The 22115-nt window shown below is 44.3% G+C and overlaps 1 protein-coding gene across 1 annotated transcript in view; it reads right to left on the bottom strand.

The window, feature by feature from the left end:
• The window catches only part of LOC127573312 (heparan sulfate glucosamine 3-O-sulfotransferase 2-like), a 76661-nt gene extending 55154 nt beyond the window's left edge, over positions 1-21507 (bottom strand). Inside the window, exon 1 of the mRNA XM_052021377.1 lies at positions 20954-21507. Coding sequence (XP_051877337.1) covers positions 20954-21507 — 554 coding nt within the window. The remainder of the gene's footprint in view (positions 1-20953) is intronic.
• Between the last annotated feature and the right edge of the window lie 608 nt (positions 21508-22115).

Genomic DNA, 22115 nt, shown 5'->3' with positions numbered 1-22115 from the left:
AGAGATGTACTAGCAATGCAGATAACCTGGACACTTCTTGCACCTTTGGCTGCTGTTACAGACTGAGATCCAGTGAGTTCTATGTTGCTACTGAGCAGGCTTACCCTCATCCAACAGGATATATCCATGAACATAGATACACCATAACTACCTTCTGAGCTCTTATTGCTGACCCAATGATGGGTGCTTGAAACTTGCATAACCACCTAGTGCTGGACCAGCTGTGAGGCACTTCTGGCTGAATAGGTCTGGTGATCTAAGTTGCATTGATATAGGTGAGCTCAGTAGGTGAGGCAGCCCTACACCCATGGACAGATTTCCCATATTCAAGGGGAAAGGACTCTTATGGGCATAAACTTTTTCTGCACAGATCTTCATGACCCACCCATCCTTGCTCCCTGACACTATTAAGCCAGTACACCATGTGGACAGTGTCTGTCTGCTTTTGGTTCGTTCAGTCCACGGGACTCTGAGATTCAGTTCTCTAATGTTTAAACGTGGCATGAATTTAAGGGTCTGAGACAGTGCACATGCACTGTAGAGCTTGGGTGTCAGAGTGCTCAACAAATCACTTAGTTCAGCTCGATACAATCTACCACACAAAGATCACAGACTCTCTTGACTCAGGATGAGATTTCAGGCCAAGAATTTATTGACAAGGTGAGGAACGTCAGAACAAACAAGCCCGTCCCTTCCTGAGAGGCGACCTACTTGCCCAGCTTTCCTGTCAATGCCACTGGCCTGTCCTATCCATCCCAGGACACCATTAACTTACCTTCTCAGCAAATCTTCCAGTTTCACCTCTCATTGTTCCAGCTGTGGTCTCACCAGGACCCCATATAATTGCGGTATCTTGGCACTCAAACCTCTTGCGTTAAGGCCAATGTACCATTCCCCTTCCCGATTGCTTGGTGTAGATAACAAGAAGGGTGGCCATTTGAAGCAATCAATCTTTGAGGATTTGTAACACAGATCAGTGATCAACTGGTAGAAAGGTAGTATCTGTGTGTTTAGAGTATCTCCCTGGTTCACTATTGCCTTTCCACCTCTCCCTGTAATATTGATCGTCGCCAATAGAAGCTACCTTGTCCATCCCGATTTGAATCCACCTCTCAATCAAAGGTCATTTACACTGAACAGCAGTCAAATAGCAATGTTATCATGAGTAAAACATCAGTCATTCCTCACTCTGTCCTGTAAATGGGCTGCAATTGATGGGTCAGTGTCAGGGCCACTTTACTCTGTATCTAAAAATTATTTACACTTGCAACAAACAACCTGCTGGAGGAACTCAGCGGGTCGAGCAGCATCTGATGGAGGGTTTCGACCCGAAACATCGACAATTTCTTTCCTCTCACAGATGCTGCTCGACCTGCTGGGTTCCTCCTGCAGATTGTTTGAAGCTCCAGATTCCAGCGTCTGCAGTCTCTTGTGTCTCTAATGATTTACACTTGTCTGCCATGCGTTTGTGGCCAGGATCCCCAGCTTCTACTGGGAGTACAAGAATAAACGGGATATTCTGATGGATTGCTCCTAGTGTAGTGCTACATAGATCAGCACTGCAACCCAACTGATTTATAGTCTAGTTTAATGACTTGGATGAAAGGACCAGGTATAACGCATCCAATTTTTTGACAATTAAAAGTGAGGAAGCAAAGTGAGCTACAAGGAGAATGCAGAGAGTCTATTTACAAAGGGGATGGGTCATGTAGTCCCCAATGAAAGGTCATTGATCTGAAATATTTCCCTCTCCACACATGCTGCCTGACCTGCTGAGTGTGTGCAGCACTTTCTATGCTTATTTCAGATTTCCAGCACCTTCAGTGTTTTGCTACTCACAGACAGTCCTTCAGTGATATCACCCCCTCCCCTCAGGCTTACATCGCCAGCTGATCTGAAGGAAAGTACGAGGACAGGCATTTAGGTTGGAAGAGCAGGTGAGAAACTAGGAACAAAAGCAAATTGCTGGAGGAACTCAGAGGGCCGAGCAGCATCTGTGGAGGTAAAGGGATGGTCAACATTTCGGGTCGAGACACAGCATCAGGTCTGAGGATGTAGAGGGGAGATAGCCAATAGAAAGAGGTGAGAGGGAGGGGTGAGGCAGGGGCTGGCAGGCGATAGGTGGAACCAGGTGAGGAGGTGGATGATGGGCAGATGGGGGCAGCTGGGGAGGGGTGGAGTTTGGAGACAGTGGATGGTGGGTGATAGGAATAGGCAAGTAAGGAGACAGAAGAAAAGGGGGCGGATGGAGCCAAGGGTGGGGAGTGGGGGGTGGAGGTGCAGACAAGAGAGTGGAAGGTGATCAGTGGAGATAGAAGAGGCTGCAGATTCTGAAATACGATATAAGGAGGGTGATGTGGAACAAGGCAAGGGAAGGGTGATGGGTAGTTGGACCCAGACAGGAGAGGGGATAGGAGAAACAGAAGGAGTAGGTGTGGGTGACAGGCAGGTAGAAACAGGTTGGGGAGGGGAATGAAACTGGGTGACGTGGGATGGGGGGAGGGGGAGTTGAAAATCAGACATCGAAAGGAAAGAGCACTGGGAATGTGGGTTACCTGAAATTGGAAAACTCAGTGTTCATACCATTGGGTTGTAGACTACCCAGGCGGAATATGATGTGCTGTTCTTTCAGCTTATGTTTAGCCTCTCCCTGATACTGGAAGAGGCCAAGGACAGACAGGTTGGTGTGGGAATGGGAAGGGGAGTTAAAATGGCACGCAACTGAGAGCCAGGATGGCCATTATGGAAAGCTAGGGATGTTGGTTTTCAGAGGACTCTGGGGATGCAGGGAAAGGTCACAAAATAGTGAAAGGGAACATGCAGGAACATCCAGCTATTCAAGAGGGTTGGCGGTACATGAGTAAGATGCTCAGAATTTGGATGGTATAACAACCATTTGGGACTGAAACTGAAAGTCACACCACGTCAGCAGTCTTTGTTTGGGGTGAGCTGTATGCCAGATGCACCAGTGCAGGGAGGAGCCCAGGCTTGATCCGCAGCAACCAAACGGCATGGCGGGGATGCTACTTCTGCAATACTCACACTTGTGTATGCCAGCTCTCGCAATCTGTAGACTCATGCAGAAGTGGTCTCCAGTGCCCTTAGAATATGCAAGCCTGAATTAAAGAGGACCTGCCTATACTGGTGCCAGCCCAGCACTGGGAGCCTGATTTCCGCAATGCACCTTTAAGGTAGGTACCTACCCATCCTGTTCAGGCAATAAGCCTACCCCATGAGTGAAACCCACACCATCCATAGTTTGTGTGGCTCCACCTATTCGTCCTTCTGCCCACTGAATCTGACAGCTCTCCAACCACTGAAACCCCGCCAGCACCAACAAACCCCCATATCTACCTGTCATCAACTGCATCTCTTGAGCACCAGCCCTATGCCTCTAGGATGAACTTCAACCCCTTCCTGCAGCCACTGGTTTCACATCTCACTACTAATCCTACTCTCCACAAGCACATTCTAGCCTGACCCCCACCAGCAATACTGTCCTAACTACCAATTTCACTACCAGCCCCCACAAGACTCAAACCTCCTGAGCCATTGTTCTCTGCAGCTCCCAGATCAGCTTGGACCTAACCCATTTCCTTTAGTCTCTGTCCTGCAGTGTTCAGTGCCAGGGCCCCTGGGGTTCCCATCCATGCCCTCATTAACAAAAGTTCCAGCAGAACAAAACTGTTCTGCTGCTGGCCAATTAGATTTACTGCAGTTATCCCAGGCCTTGGTGAGACCACACCTGGAGTAGTGAGTACAGTTCCAGTGTCTGGAAAAGGATTGCCTTGTATTTCCTTGGAGTGCATTAAGTGCTTGCTGTGCAACGGGCTAAATATCATTTGAGAAGAGGGCCTGAAGCTTGGAAATTCAGTAGATTCCAACTTCCAAGGTGTCTGGTGTTATACTGACCTCACCAGGTCAAAGTCCAGTTTGTTGTCATATGCACAAGTACATGTAGGCACAGGTGCAATGAAAATCTTACTTGCAATGGCATCACAGGCACATCGCATCAGATAAGCAGCATTCACAAGAAAAACATAAATTCAACATAAATTATACACAATTTTTACAAGAAAGAAGAGTCAATTTTAGTGAAAAGTTATCAAAGTGGTCATTGCGTTGCTAAACTGTAGTGATTAGTGTTGTACCGGTTAGTTCAGGAAGCAAATGGTTGAAGGGAATTAACTGTTCTTGAACCTGGTGGTGTGGGACTTCAGGCTTCTGTACCTCCTGTCTGATGGCAGCTGTGAGAAAATGGCATGGCCCGGATGGTGGGGACCTTTGATGATGGATGTTGTCTTCTTGAGGTAGCACCAGCTGCAGATACTACTGATAGTGGGGAGGGAAGTGCCTGTGATGTATCAGGCTGAGTCCACTACTCTCTGCAGTTTCTTATGTTCCTGTGCATTTGAATTGCTGTACCAGACCATGATGCAACCAGTCAGGATACTTTCAACAGTACATCTATACAAGCTTGTTAGGGTGTTCGGTGACAAGCTGAACCTCCTTAATCTCCTAAGGAAGTAAGGATGCTGGTGTGCCTTCCTTGTGATTGCACTTATGTACCAGTAATGCCTTTGCTTTGCAAAGCACCAGTGTAGGAAAGCTGTAAAGTCCAAAGCTATGGTCATTTTTTGGGCTCGAGTGGGAGTATCTGGGATCAAAGTTGGAGCAGTGTCTATATCAAGGTAGAGTGAGGGGAAGGAAGGGGGCTGGATAGGATGCTGGCAAGTAACTAACTTATAGGACTCAGGAGATTGGAGTCTCGATCCTGACCTCTGGTGCTGTCTGTGGAGTTTGCAAGTTCTCCCTATGGGTTTCTCCCTGGTGTTCTGGCTTCCTTCCACATCCCAAAGACTTGAAGGTTGGTTGGTTAATTGGCCACTGTAAATTGTCCCTAGTATTCAGGGGAGTGGTAGAATCTGAAGGTAGTTGATGGGAATGTGGGAAGAATAAAATGCGATTCGTGTAGGATTAGTGTAAATGGGCATTTGACGGTCGGTAATTTCTCACCATTTGGATGATATGGCTCTTTAACTTTTTGTATCAAAATGGATACATTCAAATTGTCTTATGTTATAATTCATTTGCCAAACATTTGTCCACTCACTGAACCTTTGTAGACTCTCTATGTCCTTTAACAACTTACTTTTCTACCTAACTTTGTGTCCTCAACAAATTTAGCAACCAGACCTTCGGACGCTTCAACCAAGTAATTTATACACATTGTAAAATGTTGAAGCCCCAGCACCAATTCCTGTAGCACACTGCACATTACACCTTGCTGACCAGAAAAGGACCCATTTATACGTACTCTGTGTTTCTTGTTAGCCAGCCAATCTTCAATCCACATCAACATGTAACCTGCTATGCCATGAGTTTTTATTTCTTGTGAAAACCTTTGATGCGGCATTTTATCAAATGCCTTTGGGAAATCTAAGTACAGTGTATCCATTATTAACAAAAATGTTATTTTTTCAAAAACCTCCAATAAACTGGTCTAACTTTAATTCCTTTTCACAAAGCCATGTTGACTCTGGCTGAGTATCTTGTATTTTTTTAAGTGTGCTGAGTTTTTTAAAGATTTTTTAAAGTGTTTTTTTAAGTGTGGAGGTGTCGTGGACAGCAAGGAAGGCTTTCAAAGCTTGCAGAGGGATCTGGACCAAATGGAAAAATGGTCCAGAAAATGGCAGATGGAATTTAATGCAAACAAGTGTGAGGTGTTGCATTTTGGAAGGACAAATCAAGGTAGGACATACACAGTAAATGGTAGGGCACTGAGGAGTGTGGAGGAACAAAGGGATCTGGGAGTTCAGATACATAATTCCCTGAAAGTAGAGTCACAGGTAGACAGGGTTGTAAAAAAGGCTTTTGGCATCCTGGCATTTATAAATCAAAGTATTGAGTATAGGAGTTGGAATGTTTTGGTGAGGTTGTATAAGTCATTGGTGAGACCAAATTTAGAATATTGTGTGCAGTTCTGGTCGTCGAACTACAGGAAGGATGTCAGTAAGATTGAAAGAGTGCAGAGGAGATATATTAGAATGTTGCCGGGTCTTCAGGAGTTGAATTACAGGGAAAGATTAAGCATGTTAGGACTTTATTCCTTGGAGCGGAGAAGAATGAGGGGAGATATGATAGAGGTTTACAAAATGATGAGGGGCATAGACAGAGTTAATGCAAGTAGGCTCTTTCCACCTAGATTAGGAGAGATAAGTATGAGAGGACATGGCTTTAGGGTGAAGGGGGAAAGGCTTAGGGGGAACATTAGAGGGAACTTCTTCACTCAAACAGTGGTGGGAGTGTGGAATGGGCTGCCATCTGATGTAAATGCGGGCTCGCTCTTAACTTTTAAGAGTAAATTGGATAGATACATGGATGAGAGAGGTCTGGAGGGGTATGGGCTGGGGGCAGGTAAATGGGACTAGCAGAATAATGTTTTAGCACAGACTAGAAGGGCCGAATGGCCTGTTTTCTGTGCTGTAGTTTTCTATGGTTCTATGTTGCTGATATGATATTGTGGCGGCCCGCACACGCGGGACTCGAACTGCCATTGGGAGCCACGGGCGCACGCGTGGAAGTGCATTTTGAACTACCCGTTCGGGGCGGACCTTCCGGGAATGTTCTGACGTCACGTCCACCCTGCGGGTTGCGTGGGCACTTGGGTAGAGAGTTTTGGCGCACTTTGTTTGTTGGAGTAAAGATTCTGAGTTCGGCACTCTCTGCCTCCGTGTCATTCTTCTGTAGCGCGTCACGTTCAGCTACAATGTCATTAATAATAGCTTCTAACATTCTCTCCATAACACATTAAGTCAACAGGCCCATGGTCTTCAACTTTCTGTCTTTTTGAATAATGGGGTTACATCGGCTATTTTCCAATCTAATGGAACCTTGCCTGATTTGAGGGAATTAAGAAAAACTAAACCAATGCATTATCTATCTCACTAGCATCTTGTAAGAATCTTGGATAAAGTCCATTAGGATTTGGATACTTGTCAGTCTGCAGCTCCAACAACTTGCTTGATGCCACTTCCCTGGTGATTGTAATTTTCCTGAGCTTTCTCCCTCACTGGCCAGCCCATCACAGGTTTGTCACTTCCTTCCAATCTGTCCATCTTCATGGTGCATTGCTTCAGGAAGGCTAATAGTATTGTCAAGGATGCCTGCCTCCTTGGCCATTCCCTTTTCTCTCTTCTCCCTTCTGGGAGAAGATACAGCAGCTTGAAAGTCCGGATGACCAGACTTAAGAACAGCTTCTTCCCCACTGCTATCAGATTTCTGAACCAATCACCTCTTTCACATCCCCGTCCCAATGGTGCTACCACGTTCTCTAGCTCTCGCCCATTATTGTCACTTTAACATTTCTTTTTGCACTACTTTGGGTTGTACTACAATCTTTGCACCATTCTGCCATTTTGTGCTTGTCACTCTACTTATTGTTGTGTTTATTATTACCATGTATACTGCTTACTCTGTGAGCTTTATGTGAGCAAGACATTTCATTGCACCCCGGTGTATATGATAATAAACTAATCTGATCTGATCTGATCCAATTCCTGACTTAAAGCTCAATGACTCAGCTTCCATACCTCCCCAGGGTGGGAAATTCCAAAGATTCTAAGTGAAGAAATTTCTCTTCATTTTATTCATAATTTCTTCTCATTATGTTCACAAAATGCACTGCAGTTACTCGCATACTACTCTTAGTACTTCCTGAACACACACCTTCTACCACAAAGGAGGACAAGGGCAGCCAGTGCATGGGAACACCACCGCTTGCAAGTTCCCCTCCTTAGTCGTACACCATCCTGACTTGGAAATACATCATTGCACCGATGTAAATCTTGGAACTCCCACCACAACAGCACAATGGGAGTACCTTCATCAGACGCACTGTGTCAAGAGGTGGCTCGACACCACTTTCTCAAGGCCAACGAGCAGTGGCAATAAATTCTGCCTTTGCTACTATCACTTGTAAATGAATAAATGAAAAATACTTGCCCAAACCATTATTCTGAAATTTGGAGGAAACCCACCCGGTCACAGGGAGAATGAACAAACTCCATATCGACAACACCTGAGGTCAGGATTGATCCTGGGTCACTGGACGTGAGGCAGCAGCTCTACAATCTGTGTCATTGTGCCACCCTGGGTGTCCTGATGCATGATTCATAAAAGTTAGTATGCAGATACAGAAAGTAATTGGGAAAGCTAACAGATAAGTCTAGGATTCTTGACTTCCTGACCAATAGGCTGCAATTAGTAAGGATAGGCAACAACAGCTTTGCCATGATTATCCTAAACACCAGTGCCTTGCAAGGCTGCATCTTTGGCCCCTTACTTTACACCCTATACACTCATGACTATGTTGCTAGATTCTGATCTAACTCCATTTACAAGTTTGCAGGTGACACCACCATAGTGGGCCAGATCTCAACGAAGGGATGGAGTACAGGAAGGAGATAGAGAGCTTAGTAACATGCTGTCAAGACAATCACCTTTCTTTTAATGTCAGCAAAACAAAAGAGCTGGTCATTGACTTCAGGAAGTAGGGCAGAGTACACATCCCTGTATGTATCAATGGTGCTGAGATGGAGGTTTTTGAGAGCTTCAAATTCCTAGGTGTATATCACCAACAATTCATCCTGGTCCAATTACATGGACACCCTGGCTAAGAAAGCACACCAATGCCTGTCAGAAGGCTAAGGAAATATGGCATGTCCCTGATGACTGTCACCAATTTTTACAGATGCACCGTAGAAAGTATTCTATCTGGATGAATCACAGCTTGGTACAGGAACTGCTCTGCCCAAGACTTCAAGAAATTGCAGAGAGTTGTGAACATAGCCCAGTCGTAGAGTCATAGAGCCATAGAGTCATACAGCATGGAAACAGGCCCTTTGGCCCAACTTGTCCATGCTGACTGTATTGCCCAGCGAGCTAGTCCCATCTGCCCGTGTCTGACCCATAGTCCTCTAAACCTCCCCTATCCATGTACTTATCTAGATGGCTTTTAAACGTTGCTAATGTGCCCGCCTCAGCCACTATTTCTGGCAGTTCATTCCAAATACGCACCACACTTTGTGTGAAGAAGCTGCCCCTGATGTCCCTTTTAAAACTCTCGCCTCTGATCTTAAACCTATGGCCTCTTATTTTTAGCACCCTCTCCCTGGGAAAAAAAACTATGTGCTTTCACCCTGTTTATGCCCTCTATCAGGTCACCCCTCAACCTTCTACATCCCAGGGAACAAAGCCCTAATTGACGCAACCTCTCCTTGTAACTCAGGCCCCCAGGTCCAGGCAACATTCTGGTAAATCTTTGCTGCACTCTTTCTCGTTTAATAACATTTTTCCTATAATAGGGTGACCAAAACGGTACACAATACTCCAAGTGTGACCTCACCAACTCAAACACAAACCATCCTCCCCTCCATTGACTCTGCCTACACTTCCTGCTGTCTTGGGAAAGCACCCAACATAATCAAGAAACCTTCTCACCTTGGTCATTCTCTTCTCCCCACTCCCAAAGGGTAGTAGATATGAAAACTTGAGAACACATACCACCAAACTCAAAGACAGCTTCTATCCTGCTGTTATCAGACTCTGGAAAGGATTTTTTATATGAAAAAGATGGAACTCTTGATCTCTCCATCTGCCTCGTCATGCCCCCTGCACTTTATTTGTCTACCTGCACTTTCTCTGTAACTGTAACACTATATTCTTCATTCTGTTTTTTTTTTACCTTTTGTACACCTCAATGTAATGTAGGGAATGATCTGTCTGGAAGGCATGCAAACAAAAGCTTTTCACTATATCTCGGTACCTGTGACAATAATAAACCAATTAATTAGTAATTACCAATAATATTGCTATTGCTTAGGGCAATTGAATACAAAAGTAAGGAAGCTGTGCTTCAGTTATGTACAGCACTGGTGAGACCACATCTGGAGTACTGTGCACAATATAAGGTAGGTCTCCTTATTTAAAGAAGGACATTAGTGTGTTGGAAGCACTTCAGATGAGGTTTACTGGACTAATAGTGGGATTGGGCGGGTTGTCTTATGAAGAAGAATTGGACAGGCTAGGTTTGTATACGCTGGAGTTTAGAAGAAGGAGGGGGGACTTGATTAAAACACACAAGGTCCTGAAGGGTCTGGAGAGAGTAGATGTGGAGCAAATGCTTCCTCTTGTGGGACTATATAGAAGCAGGGACCACTATTTAAAAATAAGGGGTTGATCAGTTAAGACAGACATGAGACAAATGTTTTCTCTCAGTGACTCATAAACTTTGGATCTCTCTTTCTCAAAGGGTGGTGGAAGCAGAACTGTTGTATATTTTTAAGGCAGAGGCAGATAGATCCTAAGAAAGACAAAATGTTACTGCAAGGAGATGGGACTGGAAAGTTGAGGTTAGAATCAGATCAGCTATGGTCTTATTATGTGCTGGAACAGGCTTGAGGGGTCAAGTGGCCTACTCTTGCTCCTAAGTCAAATGTTCCTAGATTGAAGATTAGAGTTAACAGATACTTGGATTCAAAAGGAATCAAGAGATGCATGAAACTGGACAAGGCACAGGATCAGGCATGAACTTACTGAATGGCAGAGTAGCACAAGAGGCTTTATCCCTGACTCCTGTCCTTATTTCTTATCTTCTTGGTTTTTATGTGATGCACTCAGTTGAATTCGGGGCACCCAATTATTTTGAACCAACTTGTCCATTATGAGAAAGTCACAGCAAATAGTGCAGGGATTTTAAATGGACTTGATTTGTTCCCGAAGGTATACTGTCAAAAGCTACCCTGGCCAAACGCACACTCTGCAGGAGTACACAAGACTGATATACCACAAGCAAGACCCCACAGACAGTGAAGGTTTTGAGAAATGACTAGGGCTTTGCAACTAAAGGTCAGCGCTAAAACCAAGAGCTGACACTTCACCAGAGCTTTATGCAGTCTTAGGATATTCAAAAGCATCTGGGAGTTCAAGAAATATTTTTGTAATGTTGAAACTATTATGATGTAAGAACCATACCAACCAAGTTATGCACAACAAGCTCCCACAAAGAGCAAATGAACATCAAAAAAAAATACAGATGTCGGAAACCTGAAAATAAAACCAGAAACAATCAGAGGGTCAGGTAGCATCCGTGGCTGGAGAAACATAGGTATGTTTCATGTCGAAGGCCTTGCATCAGAACCAATGAAAGGTCCTCAACTTTAAATGTTAGCTATTTATCCCGATCTGCTGAGTGTTTCCAGCATTTTCTGTTTTTACTTCTGCAAATAGTAATGGGTTAAGTGATCAGATCACCTGTTTAGTGACTTCGCAGTTCTCTATTGAATATTGCTGAGAGTATCCTTTATATACTCCTGAGAGGGTAAAATCATAGAGCCACACATCATGGAAACAGGCCCTTCAGTCCACAGTCTACATGAACCGTCAAGCTCAATTTACACTAATCCTACACTAATTCCATTTTATTCTCCCCACGTTCCCATCAACTCCTTCCATATTCTGCCACTCACTTGCACGCTAGGTGCAACTTACAGCAGCCAATTAATCTACCAATCTGCACGTCTTTGGGTTGTAGGGGGAAAGCGGAACACTCGGGGGAGACACACGTGGTCACAGGGACCACTTGCAAACTTCATACAGACAGCACCGGATATCAGGATTGGAACCACTGGTATGGAGGCAGCATTTCTACTAGTTATGACAATGAGTAGGCTAGTTAGGATCTTGGTAACCACAGTCTAGAAGGTGGTGCCTCTGACAATGCAGCGCTCGTACAGGCCAGCACTGGTGTGTTAGGCTGGATAACAAGCACATAGCCATGAAGGAGGACTTTTGGACTCTGGATTGAGTGTGCCACCCACTGTGCTAGAGCTGATACAAAGGTAACCATAGCAACTCTTACTGATTGATGAATGCCTCATGATCACACTTAAGCAAAGAGTACTCATTGGTTCCTATCTCTCAGCCTGATAAATGGCGAATTTGGTGAGAGAGACACAAGTTCACTGAAGCCCACCCAAGTCAACCCTTTATCAAGGCCAAATGAGTGTTAGAAAATTAGAATAATTCAGTGCTATTTCGGTATACTTTGAACAGTATTTCGTGTTAAAAGCAATGGTATTTTGTCCTGTACCATTTATTTTGTGCCATAGTTGAAGCAGTGAGCGAAAGTTAGCCATGGCACCACACAGCTATACAGCCAGAAACAGGCTCTAAGGCCCACTGAGCCCACACTGACCATCAAACACCCATTCACACTAACCCTTTCTCCATTTTCCCCACATTCCCATTATCCCCACGTTAGTTTGTATCTCTCCCATTATCAGATGTGAATTCAGTTAATGGCCGGGCATTTAGGACGGGGGGTGTTGTTGAGGAAAAAGCTGGAAGTCTCTTGCCGAGACTGTGAGTTAGGGTGAGGTATGTCTAGCCCAGTAACTCACATAGGCCCTGAAATTACAATGGTGTCATGGACAGTCTATTTCAAACCATTCTGCCATTTGGGACGGAACCATTGCTTTTAATAATCACATATTTACAATGGATTTCCTGAGTAGAACAAAGGTCCACCAATTTCTCTGTCACAGCTGATGGATGCTCAAGCACAGGAATTGATATCTTACAGTTTGATTTATTCTGCTTTGCCTGGCCTCTGCTTTATTTAACGCTGTTGTTTTAATATATATAAACAAGACTCTGTGAATGGATTAGTTGTGCATTGGGAGGGGCTGACCTACTTCACAGAGTCTGTATGGAAGCTGATATGGAAAGAGACTGCATTTCCTGATGGGGCTCTTTAATCTTCCCTCCTCCCCTTTCCACCAGCCTTTCTCCAAAGGAATGCAGATCCCAGCGAGATCATTCTGCTCCCCACAACCTTACAAGCATCCCCATTGTTCACACATGGCCTCAGGCAGCAAGTATCAGTAACCCATATGTTCATGGGGAGATCAGAGTCAAGGTTGAGCCATTATTCATCCTGTGAACATTTTCCCCTTGAGGGTCATGGTCTTGTTTCCCCTTTCTGGTCCGGAGCCAATGAAGTGAATATTGGCAGGGAGCAGCTTACACAGTATAGAGTTGCCATGAGGTTATTCTTGTTCTACGTAACTAATTGCTCAGCCTGGATGGGAGATTCCCCTGTCAGCCACTGGATTGACTGCAGTTTATCTTCCGATAAGCTTATACCATTTATTTTTGAAACAGGCACAAAGTAAAGCCTTAATCTGCCCAAAAAGGAGAAAGGGCAGGATGGGGGGGGGGGGGGGGAGAGAGAGAGAGGGGAGAGAGAGAGAGAGAGAGAGAGAGAGAGAGAGAGAGAGAGAGAGAGAGAGAGAGGAGAGAGAGAGAGAGAGAGAAGCGATGAGAGAGGAGAGAGAGAGAGAGAGAGAGAAGGCGAGTGGAGGAGAGAGGGAGAGAGAGGAGAGAGAGAGGAGAGAGAGAGCGGGGAGGAGAGAGAGAGAGGGAGGAGAGAGAGAGAGAGAGAGAGAGAGAGAGAGGAGAGAGAGAGAGAGAGAAATGATGGGAGGACAAATGAGAGAGGGAGGGAATGCGAGTGAGAGAGGGAGAGTAGAAAAGAGAGGGAGAGAGAGAGATGGGAGACAGTGGTAACAGAGAGGAAAAGGGCAGAGAGAGAGAGGAGAGGGAACATGAGAAGAGAAACAGCATGAGATAAAGAGTGTGTGGGCAGAGAGAGAGCAGGAGGGAGGGGAGTGAGGGGAAGAGAAGGAAAGGTTAAGAGAGGGAGAGGTGGTGGGGAAGGGAGGGAGGAAAGATCTCTAGGAAGGGAGGGAAGAAGGGGAGGCAGGGAAGAATGAGAGAGAGTGAACTGGGGGAGGGAGTGAAGGAGGGGAGAGTGTGAAGGGAAGGTGGAACAAAGCTGTGTCACAGAATTCTTTCATTACGATCATTGTGAGATTGTGGCATATTTCTGATTGATAGTGTCTTGGATTAGAGTGCCCACAGAGGATTTTCTTCAATGCTACAGTTTTAAGAATAATTAACCAAAACACTGATGAGAAGCTTCCGTATCCCTGAATTAGAATATAAACGACCAAGATTAATCAAATCACAAATTAGGATTCTGTCCTTATTCTGCAACCATCACTTCCCAGGCTAGTTAAGGCCTGCCTCAGTTCCAATGCTTAATATTTATGACATTGATCGATGAAGGGACCAACCCATCAGGGCTGGGTTCCATCCTCTCACATTGAAGCAGAATTAGAGTTTCTTTCAGAATTTACTGAGCTAAATATAATAACTTCTTATTTAATCAACCAACTATCTATTAAACAGTAAAAATACAGTGGGTACTGGAAGAAGTGTGGTCACTTTGAAATAAGCTAGGACAGACCTGGTCACATCTCATATCTGAAAGGTGTATTTCACACCAGGATAGTCAACACAACTCACTCAGTACAATTCTACTTGACAGCTTCATTAATTCATTAATCTGACACTTTATAAATAGAGCATAGCCATTTAGATGGATTAGGTAACTGGTTGGTGTAGATGTTATGGGCTGAATGGCCTCTTTCAATGCTGTATGAGTCTATGACTTGAAAGAATGGGGTGGGGGATATGGGGTGGGAGGAGGAGGTTGAGGCTGGTATGTTTACACAGAACATATCCATACCAAGCCATTAAGATATCTTTATTAGTCACATGTACATCGAAACACACAGTGACATGCTTGTTGTTATGGACTCAGTGAAAGTCCCTTTAAGATAGAGAGTGTGTGTGTATGTGTGTGTGGGGCGTGCTTACGTCAATAGAAGATAAAGGACGTAATGACGTTGTTGAAGAAGAAGAAGAAGGAGAGAGAGAGAAGGGAGAGAGACACCAGCCTGCTAGTGTTCTCTATTGATGGATGAGAAACAATAACTGTGTTTGCCACTGAAATCCATGTATGGAAGGTGGAAGTAATCCGGTGGAGTTCACTTTGTTGCTGACCTGTAGAAGGAAACAGGTATTTGTGTGTGGACGACCACGGTTCGGATGCTTTTCGGGGTGAGGAAGTCACTACCGAGTAAACACTGAAGTGTTGTTTGGGTTCCATCGTGGAACATGTGGATTTCGTATGTACTCTCTCTATGTTTTTCTACATCTACATCTTATCTTCAGACAACGGTGGTTGTTGAAGAAGCCCTTGCTCATGTTTCACCTTATGGCTTGCGGAACTGAACTTTAAGAACCATTCAGGAACTGGGAGTTTTGGACTTTGTCACACACACACACGAAGAGTTTAGTTTTGGGGTTAACGTTCGAGGTTTAACATTCTTGAATTCTAACATACTAACATTTTTTTTAACTTTTATTTTACGTATTATCATAAGTAGTGATTAATAAAATAGTTTTTAACACTGAATCATGCTCACTGTGTTTCTTTTGTTGCTGGTTTGTGACATTGTTCCTACTTTGGCTACACCATGTCTTTACAAGATATAAAACATTTTAATACTCTGTTCCTATATCATGTTCATGCAGTGCATGTACAATGCCTATACTCACATTATGCCTAATTCATGTCTGTACTCTCCATACAATGAACATACCATGTCCATTGTCTGCCTCCGTCACTTCAGTACGATCAATATTATCTCATGACTATATCATTTCTATATCATGTCCCAAATGGGCTTTTACCATGCTAGATTTTGCCCATACTCTGTCTGTGTTAATGGTATGTGTAAATACATACATATGGAGCACCAATACTATATCCAAATATGCTGCACCATTACTATATCCAAAGTGTCCAATTATGCCCATATTGAATCCAAAGTGTTCCCATAACATGCCTGTTTACACCAGACCCTTGCCATGTAATACTGCTCCTATAAATGTACCCATAACATACCTATATTACATGTTCAATCATACCCATTTCATACCAATCAACACATAGAACCAGGCCTATCTGCATGGAAGCCATGCCCATCCCATTCCCAAATTGCACCTATAACCAGGTGCACAGCATTCCCATCTGCATCTTTAACCATGCCCACGTCACAGCAGATCCACACTGCACTTACAAACATGCTCATACAATGCTCACACTGTGCCCATGAACATGCTTATACCACAACATGCCCATGTTGTGCCCCAAACTATGCCAATACTATGCTTATTATGAATCCATAACCATGATCACAGCATTCCCATTCTCAATCTATAACCATGCCCACACTGCACCATATCCATGCTGTGGCCAAAACCATGCCAATATCATGCCCATGTTTAACTTATAACCCTATCCATACTAAGTCCTAATTTACCTATGACCATTACCATACTGCGCTCACAAGGCACCTATAACTGTTCTTTCCATATCGTACTGTACTCTGCTCATTCCATGCCAAGCCCATATTTTAACTATCATCAAATCCATACCACTCCCAGTCTGTACCTATAGCCTGCTCATTCCATATCACACTTATACAGTGCCTACAATCATGTCCATACCATATCCATGCTGTCCCTTTAACCATGCCCATGTTATGCTCAAACTGCATCTCTGAATGGTATCACATCATTCCCACACTGTGCGTATAAGAACAAGATACAGGAGCAGGAGAAGGCCATTCAAATCCTTATACCTGTTCTGCACCATTTAATGGCTGAGCCTCTTATGTCAGCTCCATTTTTCTGCACTAAATCCATATCTTTTGATTCCCTTAATCTGTCTTGAATATACTCAGCAACTAAGGCTCCACAGCCCTCTTAGCTAGAGAATTTCAAAGATTCACTATGTTTTGGATGAAGAAATTTCCTCTCATCTCTGTCTTGAATGGCCGATCCTTTATGGTGTGATTGTGACCCTTGGTTTTAGACACACCAGTCAGGGGAAACATCAACTTCACATTTACCATGTGAAGCACAGTTTCCTCATCAAGGCCCTGTTTAATTGAAGCAAGATGTTTCTACCCTTGTACTTAAAATCCTCTTGCAGTAAAGACAACATATGTTTGTCTTGCTAATTGCTTGCTGTACCTGCATGTTAACGATCATTGATTCATGTGCAAGGACACCCAGGTCTCTCTGAACATGAACACCTTTCATTCTCTCAGCTTTTAAAAAAATAACTCCTCCAATTTTTTCTTCTACCAGAACAGATGACATTAATATTTCCACCTGCCTTGACTTTGCCATTCACTTATACTGGTGTAGACTGGTTAACAGACAGAAAACAGAGAGCAGGAATGAAAAGATCATTTTCGGGTTGGAAGACAATGAAAAGTGGGGTGCTGTAAGGATCAGTGTTGGGATCCACCTGTTCAATTCATACTAAGGGTACAAAGTGAGAGTGTGGGCTGTGAGGAGACTGCAAACAGGGTTCAGCGGACAGAGATCATATTTCACTGAGATTCATCTGTATCCTCATCACAGCCTATACTGCCACTGAGCATTGCATCAACAAATCTGGATGTGTTACACTTGATCCCTGCATCCAAATCATGATATAGGTTGAACAGCTGGGGCCCCAATATATATCCCTCTAGCACCCATCAATTACAGCCTCACAACCTGAAAATGATCTGCTTGTTCCTTCTGTTTTATGTCTATTAACCAATCCTCAGTCCAACTAGTATATTGCCCCCAGTACATAATAAACTCTTGTCTGGCACCATATTGAAGGGCTTCTGAAAATACAAATACACCCCTTCAACGGGTTTGTCCTTATCTATTCTAATAATTACCACCTTAAACTCTGTCAAACATGAATCTCCCTTTTCTAACTCTATGTTGCCTCTGCCCAACTTTATTATTATTTTTGCAGTGTCTTGTTAACTCCTACTTCCAGCATTTTTCCTTCTCACGATATCAAGCTAACTGGTCTATAGTTCCCTATTTTCAGTCTCCCTCCTTTTTTAAAGAGTGGGGTTACATTTACTATCTCTTAATGTACGGGAACTATTCTAGAGTATATGGAACTTTGGAAATGACAGTCGGCGCATCCAGCATTTCCATAGCAAACCTACTCCAACACCCAAGGATGCAGGTCTCGGGGATTTATTGTCTTTCAATCCCAATAACTTCTCCAATCTTAGGTTTTACCAAGGGGAATTTCTTTGAACTCCTCATTCACAGTTGACCAATTGTCCTCCACTATTTACAAGAGATTTTCTGTATCTTTTTGTCTGTGAACACATACACAAAATAATTAATTTCTCCACCATGTCCTTGTTCCCTGAGATAGTTTCTCTTGTCTTATTCTTTAAGGGACCCACATTTTAACAAATCTTTTTCCATTTTACGTGTCTACTCACTCTTCAGACATGTATATTTATTTTTATTGTTTGTTTTTATTTTTTCCCATTAGCCCATTCTCATATTATCTATCATCCCTCCTCACCTGGATCCCCTAACGCTTGCCAGCTCTTGCTCCACTCCTTCCCCTCACATCTTTATACTGGCTATCTCTTCTATCTTTCAGTCCAGATGAAGGGTCTTGACCTGAAACGCTGACTGTCCATTTCCCTCCACAGATGCTTCCTGATCCACAGATGCTTCCTGATCCACAGAGCTCCTCCAGCAGTTTGTTTTTTGCTCCAAATTCCTGCATCCATAGTTTCTTTGTGTCCTATATTATGCCTTCTCTTTCCTTATCAATGCCTCGGTTTTACTTTGCTGAATTCTGAAATGTTATCAACCCTCATTGTTGCTGCCCTTTTCTTTGATCTTGTTAGCCACTACTGGACCATTTTTCCTGATTTTTTTAATCTTAAAGTACTATATTTTGCTGGTAAGCAAGTATTAGTTCTTTAAAAGTTAACCATTACTTGTTTTATGTCATATCTTTCAGTGTAGCTTTCCAAACTAGAACAGCTAACCCACACCTTGTGCCTTCGGAACTCGCTTCATTCAGATTTAAGATCCTCATTTCAGATTAAATTAAATCACTTTCAGTTCTGATATAAAACTTTATCATACCGTGATACCTAGAAGGTCCTTAACTACTAGATCATCAATTAACCCTTTCTCATTACACAACAGCAACTTTAAAACAGCCTGTTCCCATCTCTTATATAATCTAGAAATTCATCTTCCACATGATTGCTGCTCATTTGGGTTGCCCAGTCTTTATAGAGATTAAACTCCCTTGTGATTGTTACATTATCCTTGTCACATGCACCTCTAACTTCTTCTATAAACCATAGCCTGCATTACCATTACTGTTTGGGGCTCTATACATGACTCCCGTCAATCTTTCCTGCCTGTTGCTGTTTCTTAACTGCATACAAATTGATCTATACTGGTTGATGAAAGGTCAGTTACCTGAAATGTTAACTCTGCTTCTATCGCTAAAGATGCAACCTGGCCTCCTGGATTTTTTAGTTCAAATCTATTTCTTGACTTTCGGAGCAAAGATCACTTTCCTCTACCATCTTTATCCGATTCTTTAATATAACCAATGCCCATGCCATCCTATGCTTATACTACACCTATAGCCATGCTCAATACAAAGCCAATACTACACCTATAACCATGCCTGAAACAATGTCAGTATTGTCCTATAACCTTTGTAAAATACATACCCATACAGCCAGTATAAGCATGCCCACACCATGCCAATACTGCACCTAGAAACATAATGTACCATATCCATGTTCATACAGTGGCCATTCTACATCAATAACTATGACAAAGCATATCTAATGGTATGCCTACACTCATGATCATACGATGGCCATACCAAGCACATGACCATGCCCCTACTATACCTATACTGCACCTATAATCATACAAAAGTATACTGATCCTATACATATGTCCAAGCCCTCCTCACACTCTGCCCCAATCATGCTCATATTGCATCTATTATCATGTCCATACTGTATGCAGTGCTGAAGCATATTCCGACTGTGCTTCTCACCACACACAGATTAGACCATCCAGGACCTGTAACCTCACCCATACTGTACCTGTATGGCACCTATGATTATGCCTATGGCAAATCCATGCTACGCCTTTAACCACATCCATTTTATGTCCAAACAAGGCCCATACCACATCTATGTCCATGCTCAAATTTTTTACCATGCTGCATCTGCAACCATGTGTGTACCATTCTAATAATGTTCCCATAATCATTCCCATTCCATACTCATACTGTGCTAATAGCATACCTGTACTGCACCTATAACCATGCTTATACCAAGCCAATTCTACACCAATAAACATGCCTATTCATACTACACTGGACCGATACCCATGTCCAAGCCTTAGTCATATTGGCATCAAAGCCAGAACCATTCCAAGATCATAGCTGTGTTGTATTTATAACCGTGCTCATACCTTACCCATTCTGCACTATAACTATGTAATAGCATGAGTATACTGTGGCTGTAACCATGCCAAACCATGCCAATTCTGTGCCTGAACCACGTCCATAACCATGCCCATTCTGTCTATAGCCATGCTCCCACCATAGCCATGATATCTATACCATTGTCCAAGCCTTCCCCATACTATGACCAAACCTTGCCCATACCATAATGATATTGTGTCTTTATTGACATTCGTAGAGCGTGCTTATCATCAGATACAAATTATACCCATACTGCATCAACGACTATACCATACTGTACCCATAACCATACCATAACAACCTAGAAGCATGTCTATGCCATATGCATCTTGCCTATCAGCATTCCTGTGCCATTCCCCAACCTGCCCTAGCATACCCAGATGGTACCTAAAACCATACCCAATCTTTACCCATTCCACACCTATTCTTTGCACAGAATTACACCAGTAGCATATTTGCACTGAAAGCCTACTTATCCATATTGCCCATACCATATCCATACTGCACCTACAGCCCTGCCCATGCTGTGCCCAGTCTATTCCCATCTTCTGCCCATACTGCACCCATTCCCATTGTAATTCTATACGCTGTCTATACTGCGTCCACACCGTCCCGCATCTTTACCTGTACCAGTCCAGCCCCTTTTCATGGTGCCTATCGAAGAAGTGAGGCTCGGTGCCCAGTGCTCTCACATCGGGGTGGACGCGGATGAACTCCAGCACGGCCCGAGTGCCTCCTTTCTTCACGCCGACGATGATAGCCCGGGGCAGGCGCTTGTTGCCCATTCTGGAGGTGGCGTTGCTGGTCCTGTCCCGCTGGTGAGGAGGCGACACCGGAGCCGCCGGGGTGACCGCCCTACTGGTGGGACGCCGCTCGGGAGGGGACGCTCGGAGGAGACTGCCTTGCTCTCGGTCCCCTTCGCCGCGGCTGGCGGTCCCGGGCGCCTCGTTGGCACAGTACTGGGACTTGTGCAGGAGTTTCTTCGGCGGCACAGCTTGCAGCAAGTAACAGGCTCGATCTTCCGCGAAGCCGAGAGGTCTCTGCATGATGGGGTGGGCGCAGAAGAGGAGGTTGTAACACAGGTAGGTGAAGCAGAGGGATAGACTGAAGATGAACAGCACCCTGCGACTTAACCTGGAGGAAGGCGGCGCCACTCGAATGGCCGGTCTAGATGCCATGGTTAGAGGCAGCTCGCCAGAGGCACTCCAACATGATTTTGGTTCAGGACGTGGGGAACAAACCCTTAGGACATCTGTGTCGAGCAGGAGGCGTAGGGGGTCCTTGGGGTGGAATTACAATCAGGAGAGGTGAGTTTTCAGTGGGAGCCCAGCAGGACGAGGCGAGCACCGTCCTGGGATATCAGGTTATTCATCCCAAATCCATTTGATAACTCCTGCTTCCAGATGGTTCAGTCTCGCCGTTCATACTGGCTTTTCGTTCGCCGCCACCTCAAAAAAAATAACCTGACATTGCAAGGAAATCAAACTCCCTCCCCCACCACACCCCCACTCACAAAACCTGCCACTGACAGGTCTCCGACCCTCAGGCCGCCTGCAAAGCGTTAAGCGACGTGCAGCACCGTGTTAGACCGCGGGCGCTAATGCATTCCAAGGACGAGCATGTCCCACTGGACACGCGTCTCCAGGTATCCCGGGAGCGAACCGCCGCTGCCAGCTCTCCCCTTCTGACTGGGAGCTCTCTGCTTCTCAGTCTCCGCTCCTGGACGTTGTTGCAAAGTTGCCCGGGAATGCCAATGCAGGAGACTGGGAGATATGAATATTTAAAC

This window comes from Pristis pectinata, chromosome 8 (genome assembly GCF_009764475.1).
Source record: "Pristis pectinata isolate sPriPec2 chromosome 8, sPriPec2.1.pri, whole genome shotgun sequence".
In the NCBI taxonomy this organism is placed as follows: Eukaryota; Metazoa; Chordata; class Chondrichthyes; order Rhinopristiformes; family Pristidae; genus Pristis; species Pristis pectinata.
Note: the sequence above shows the minus strand (reverse complement) of the source record. Positions and strands in the feature narration are given on the sequence as shown.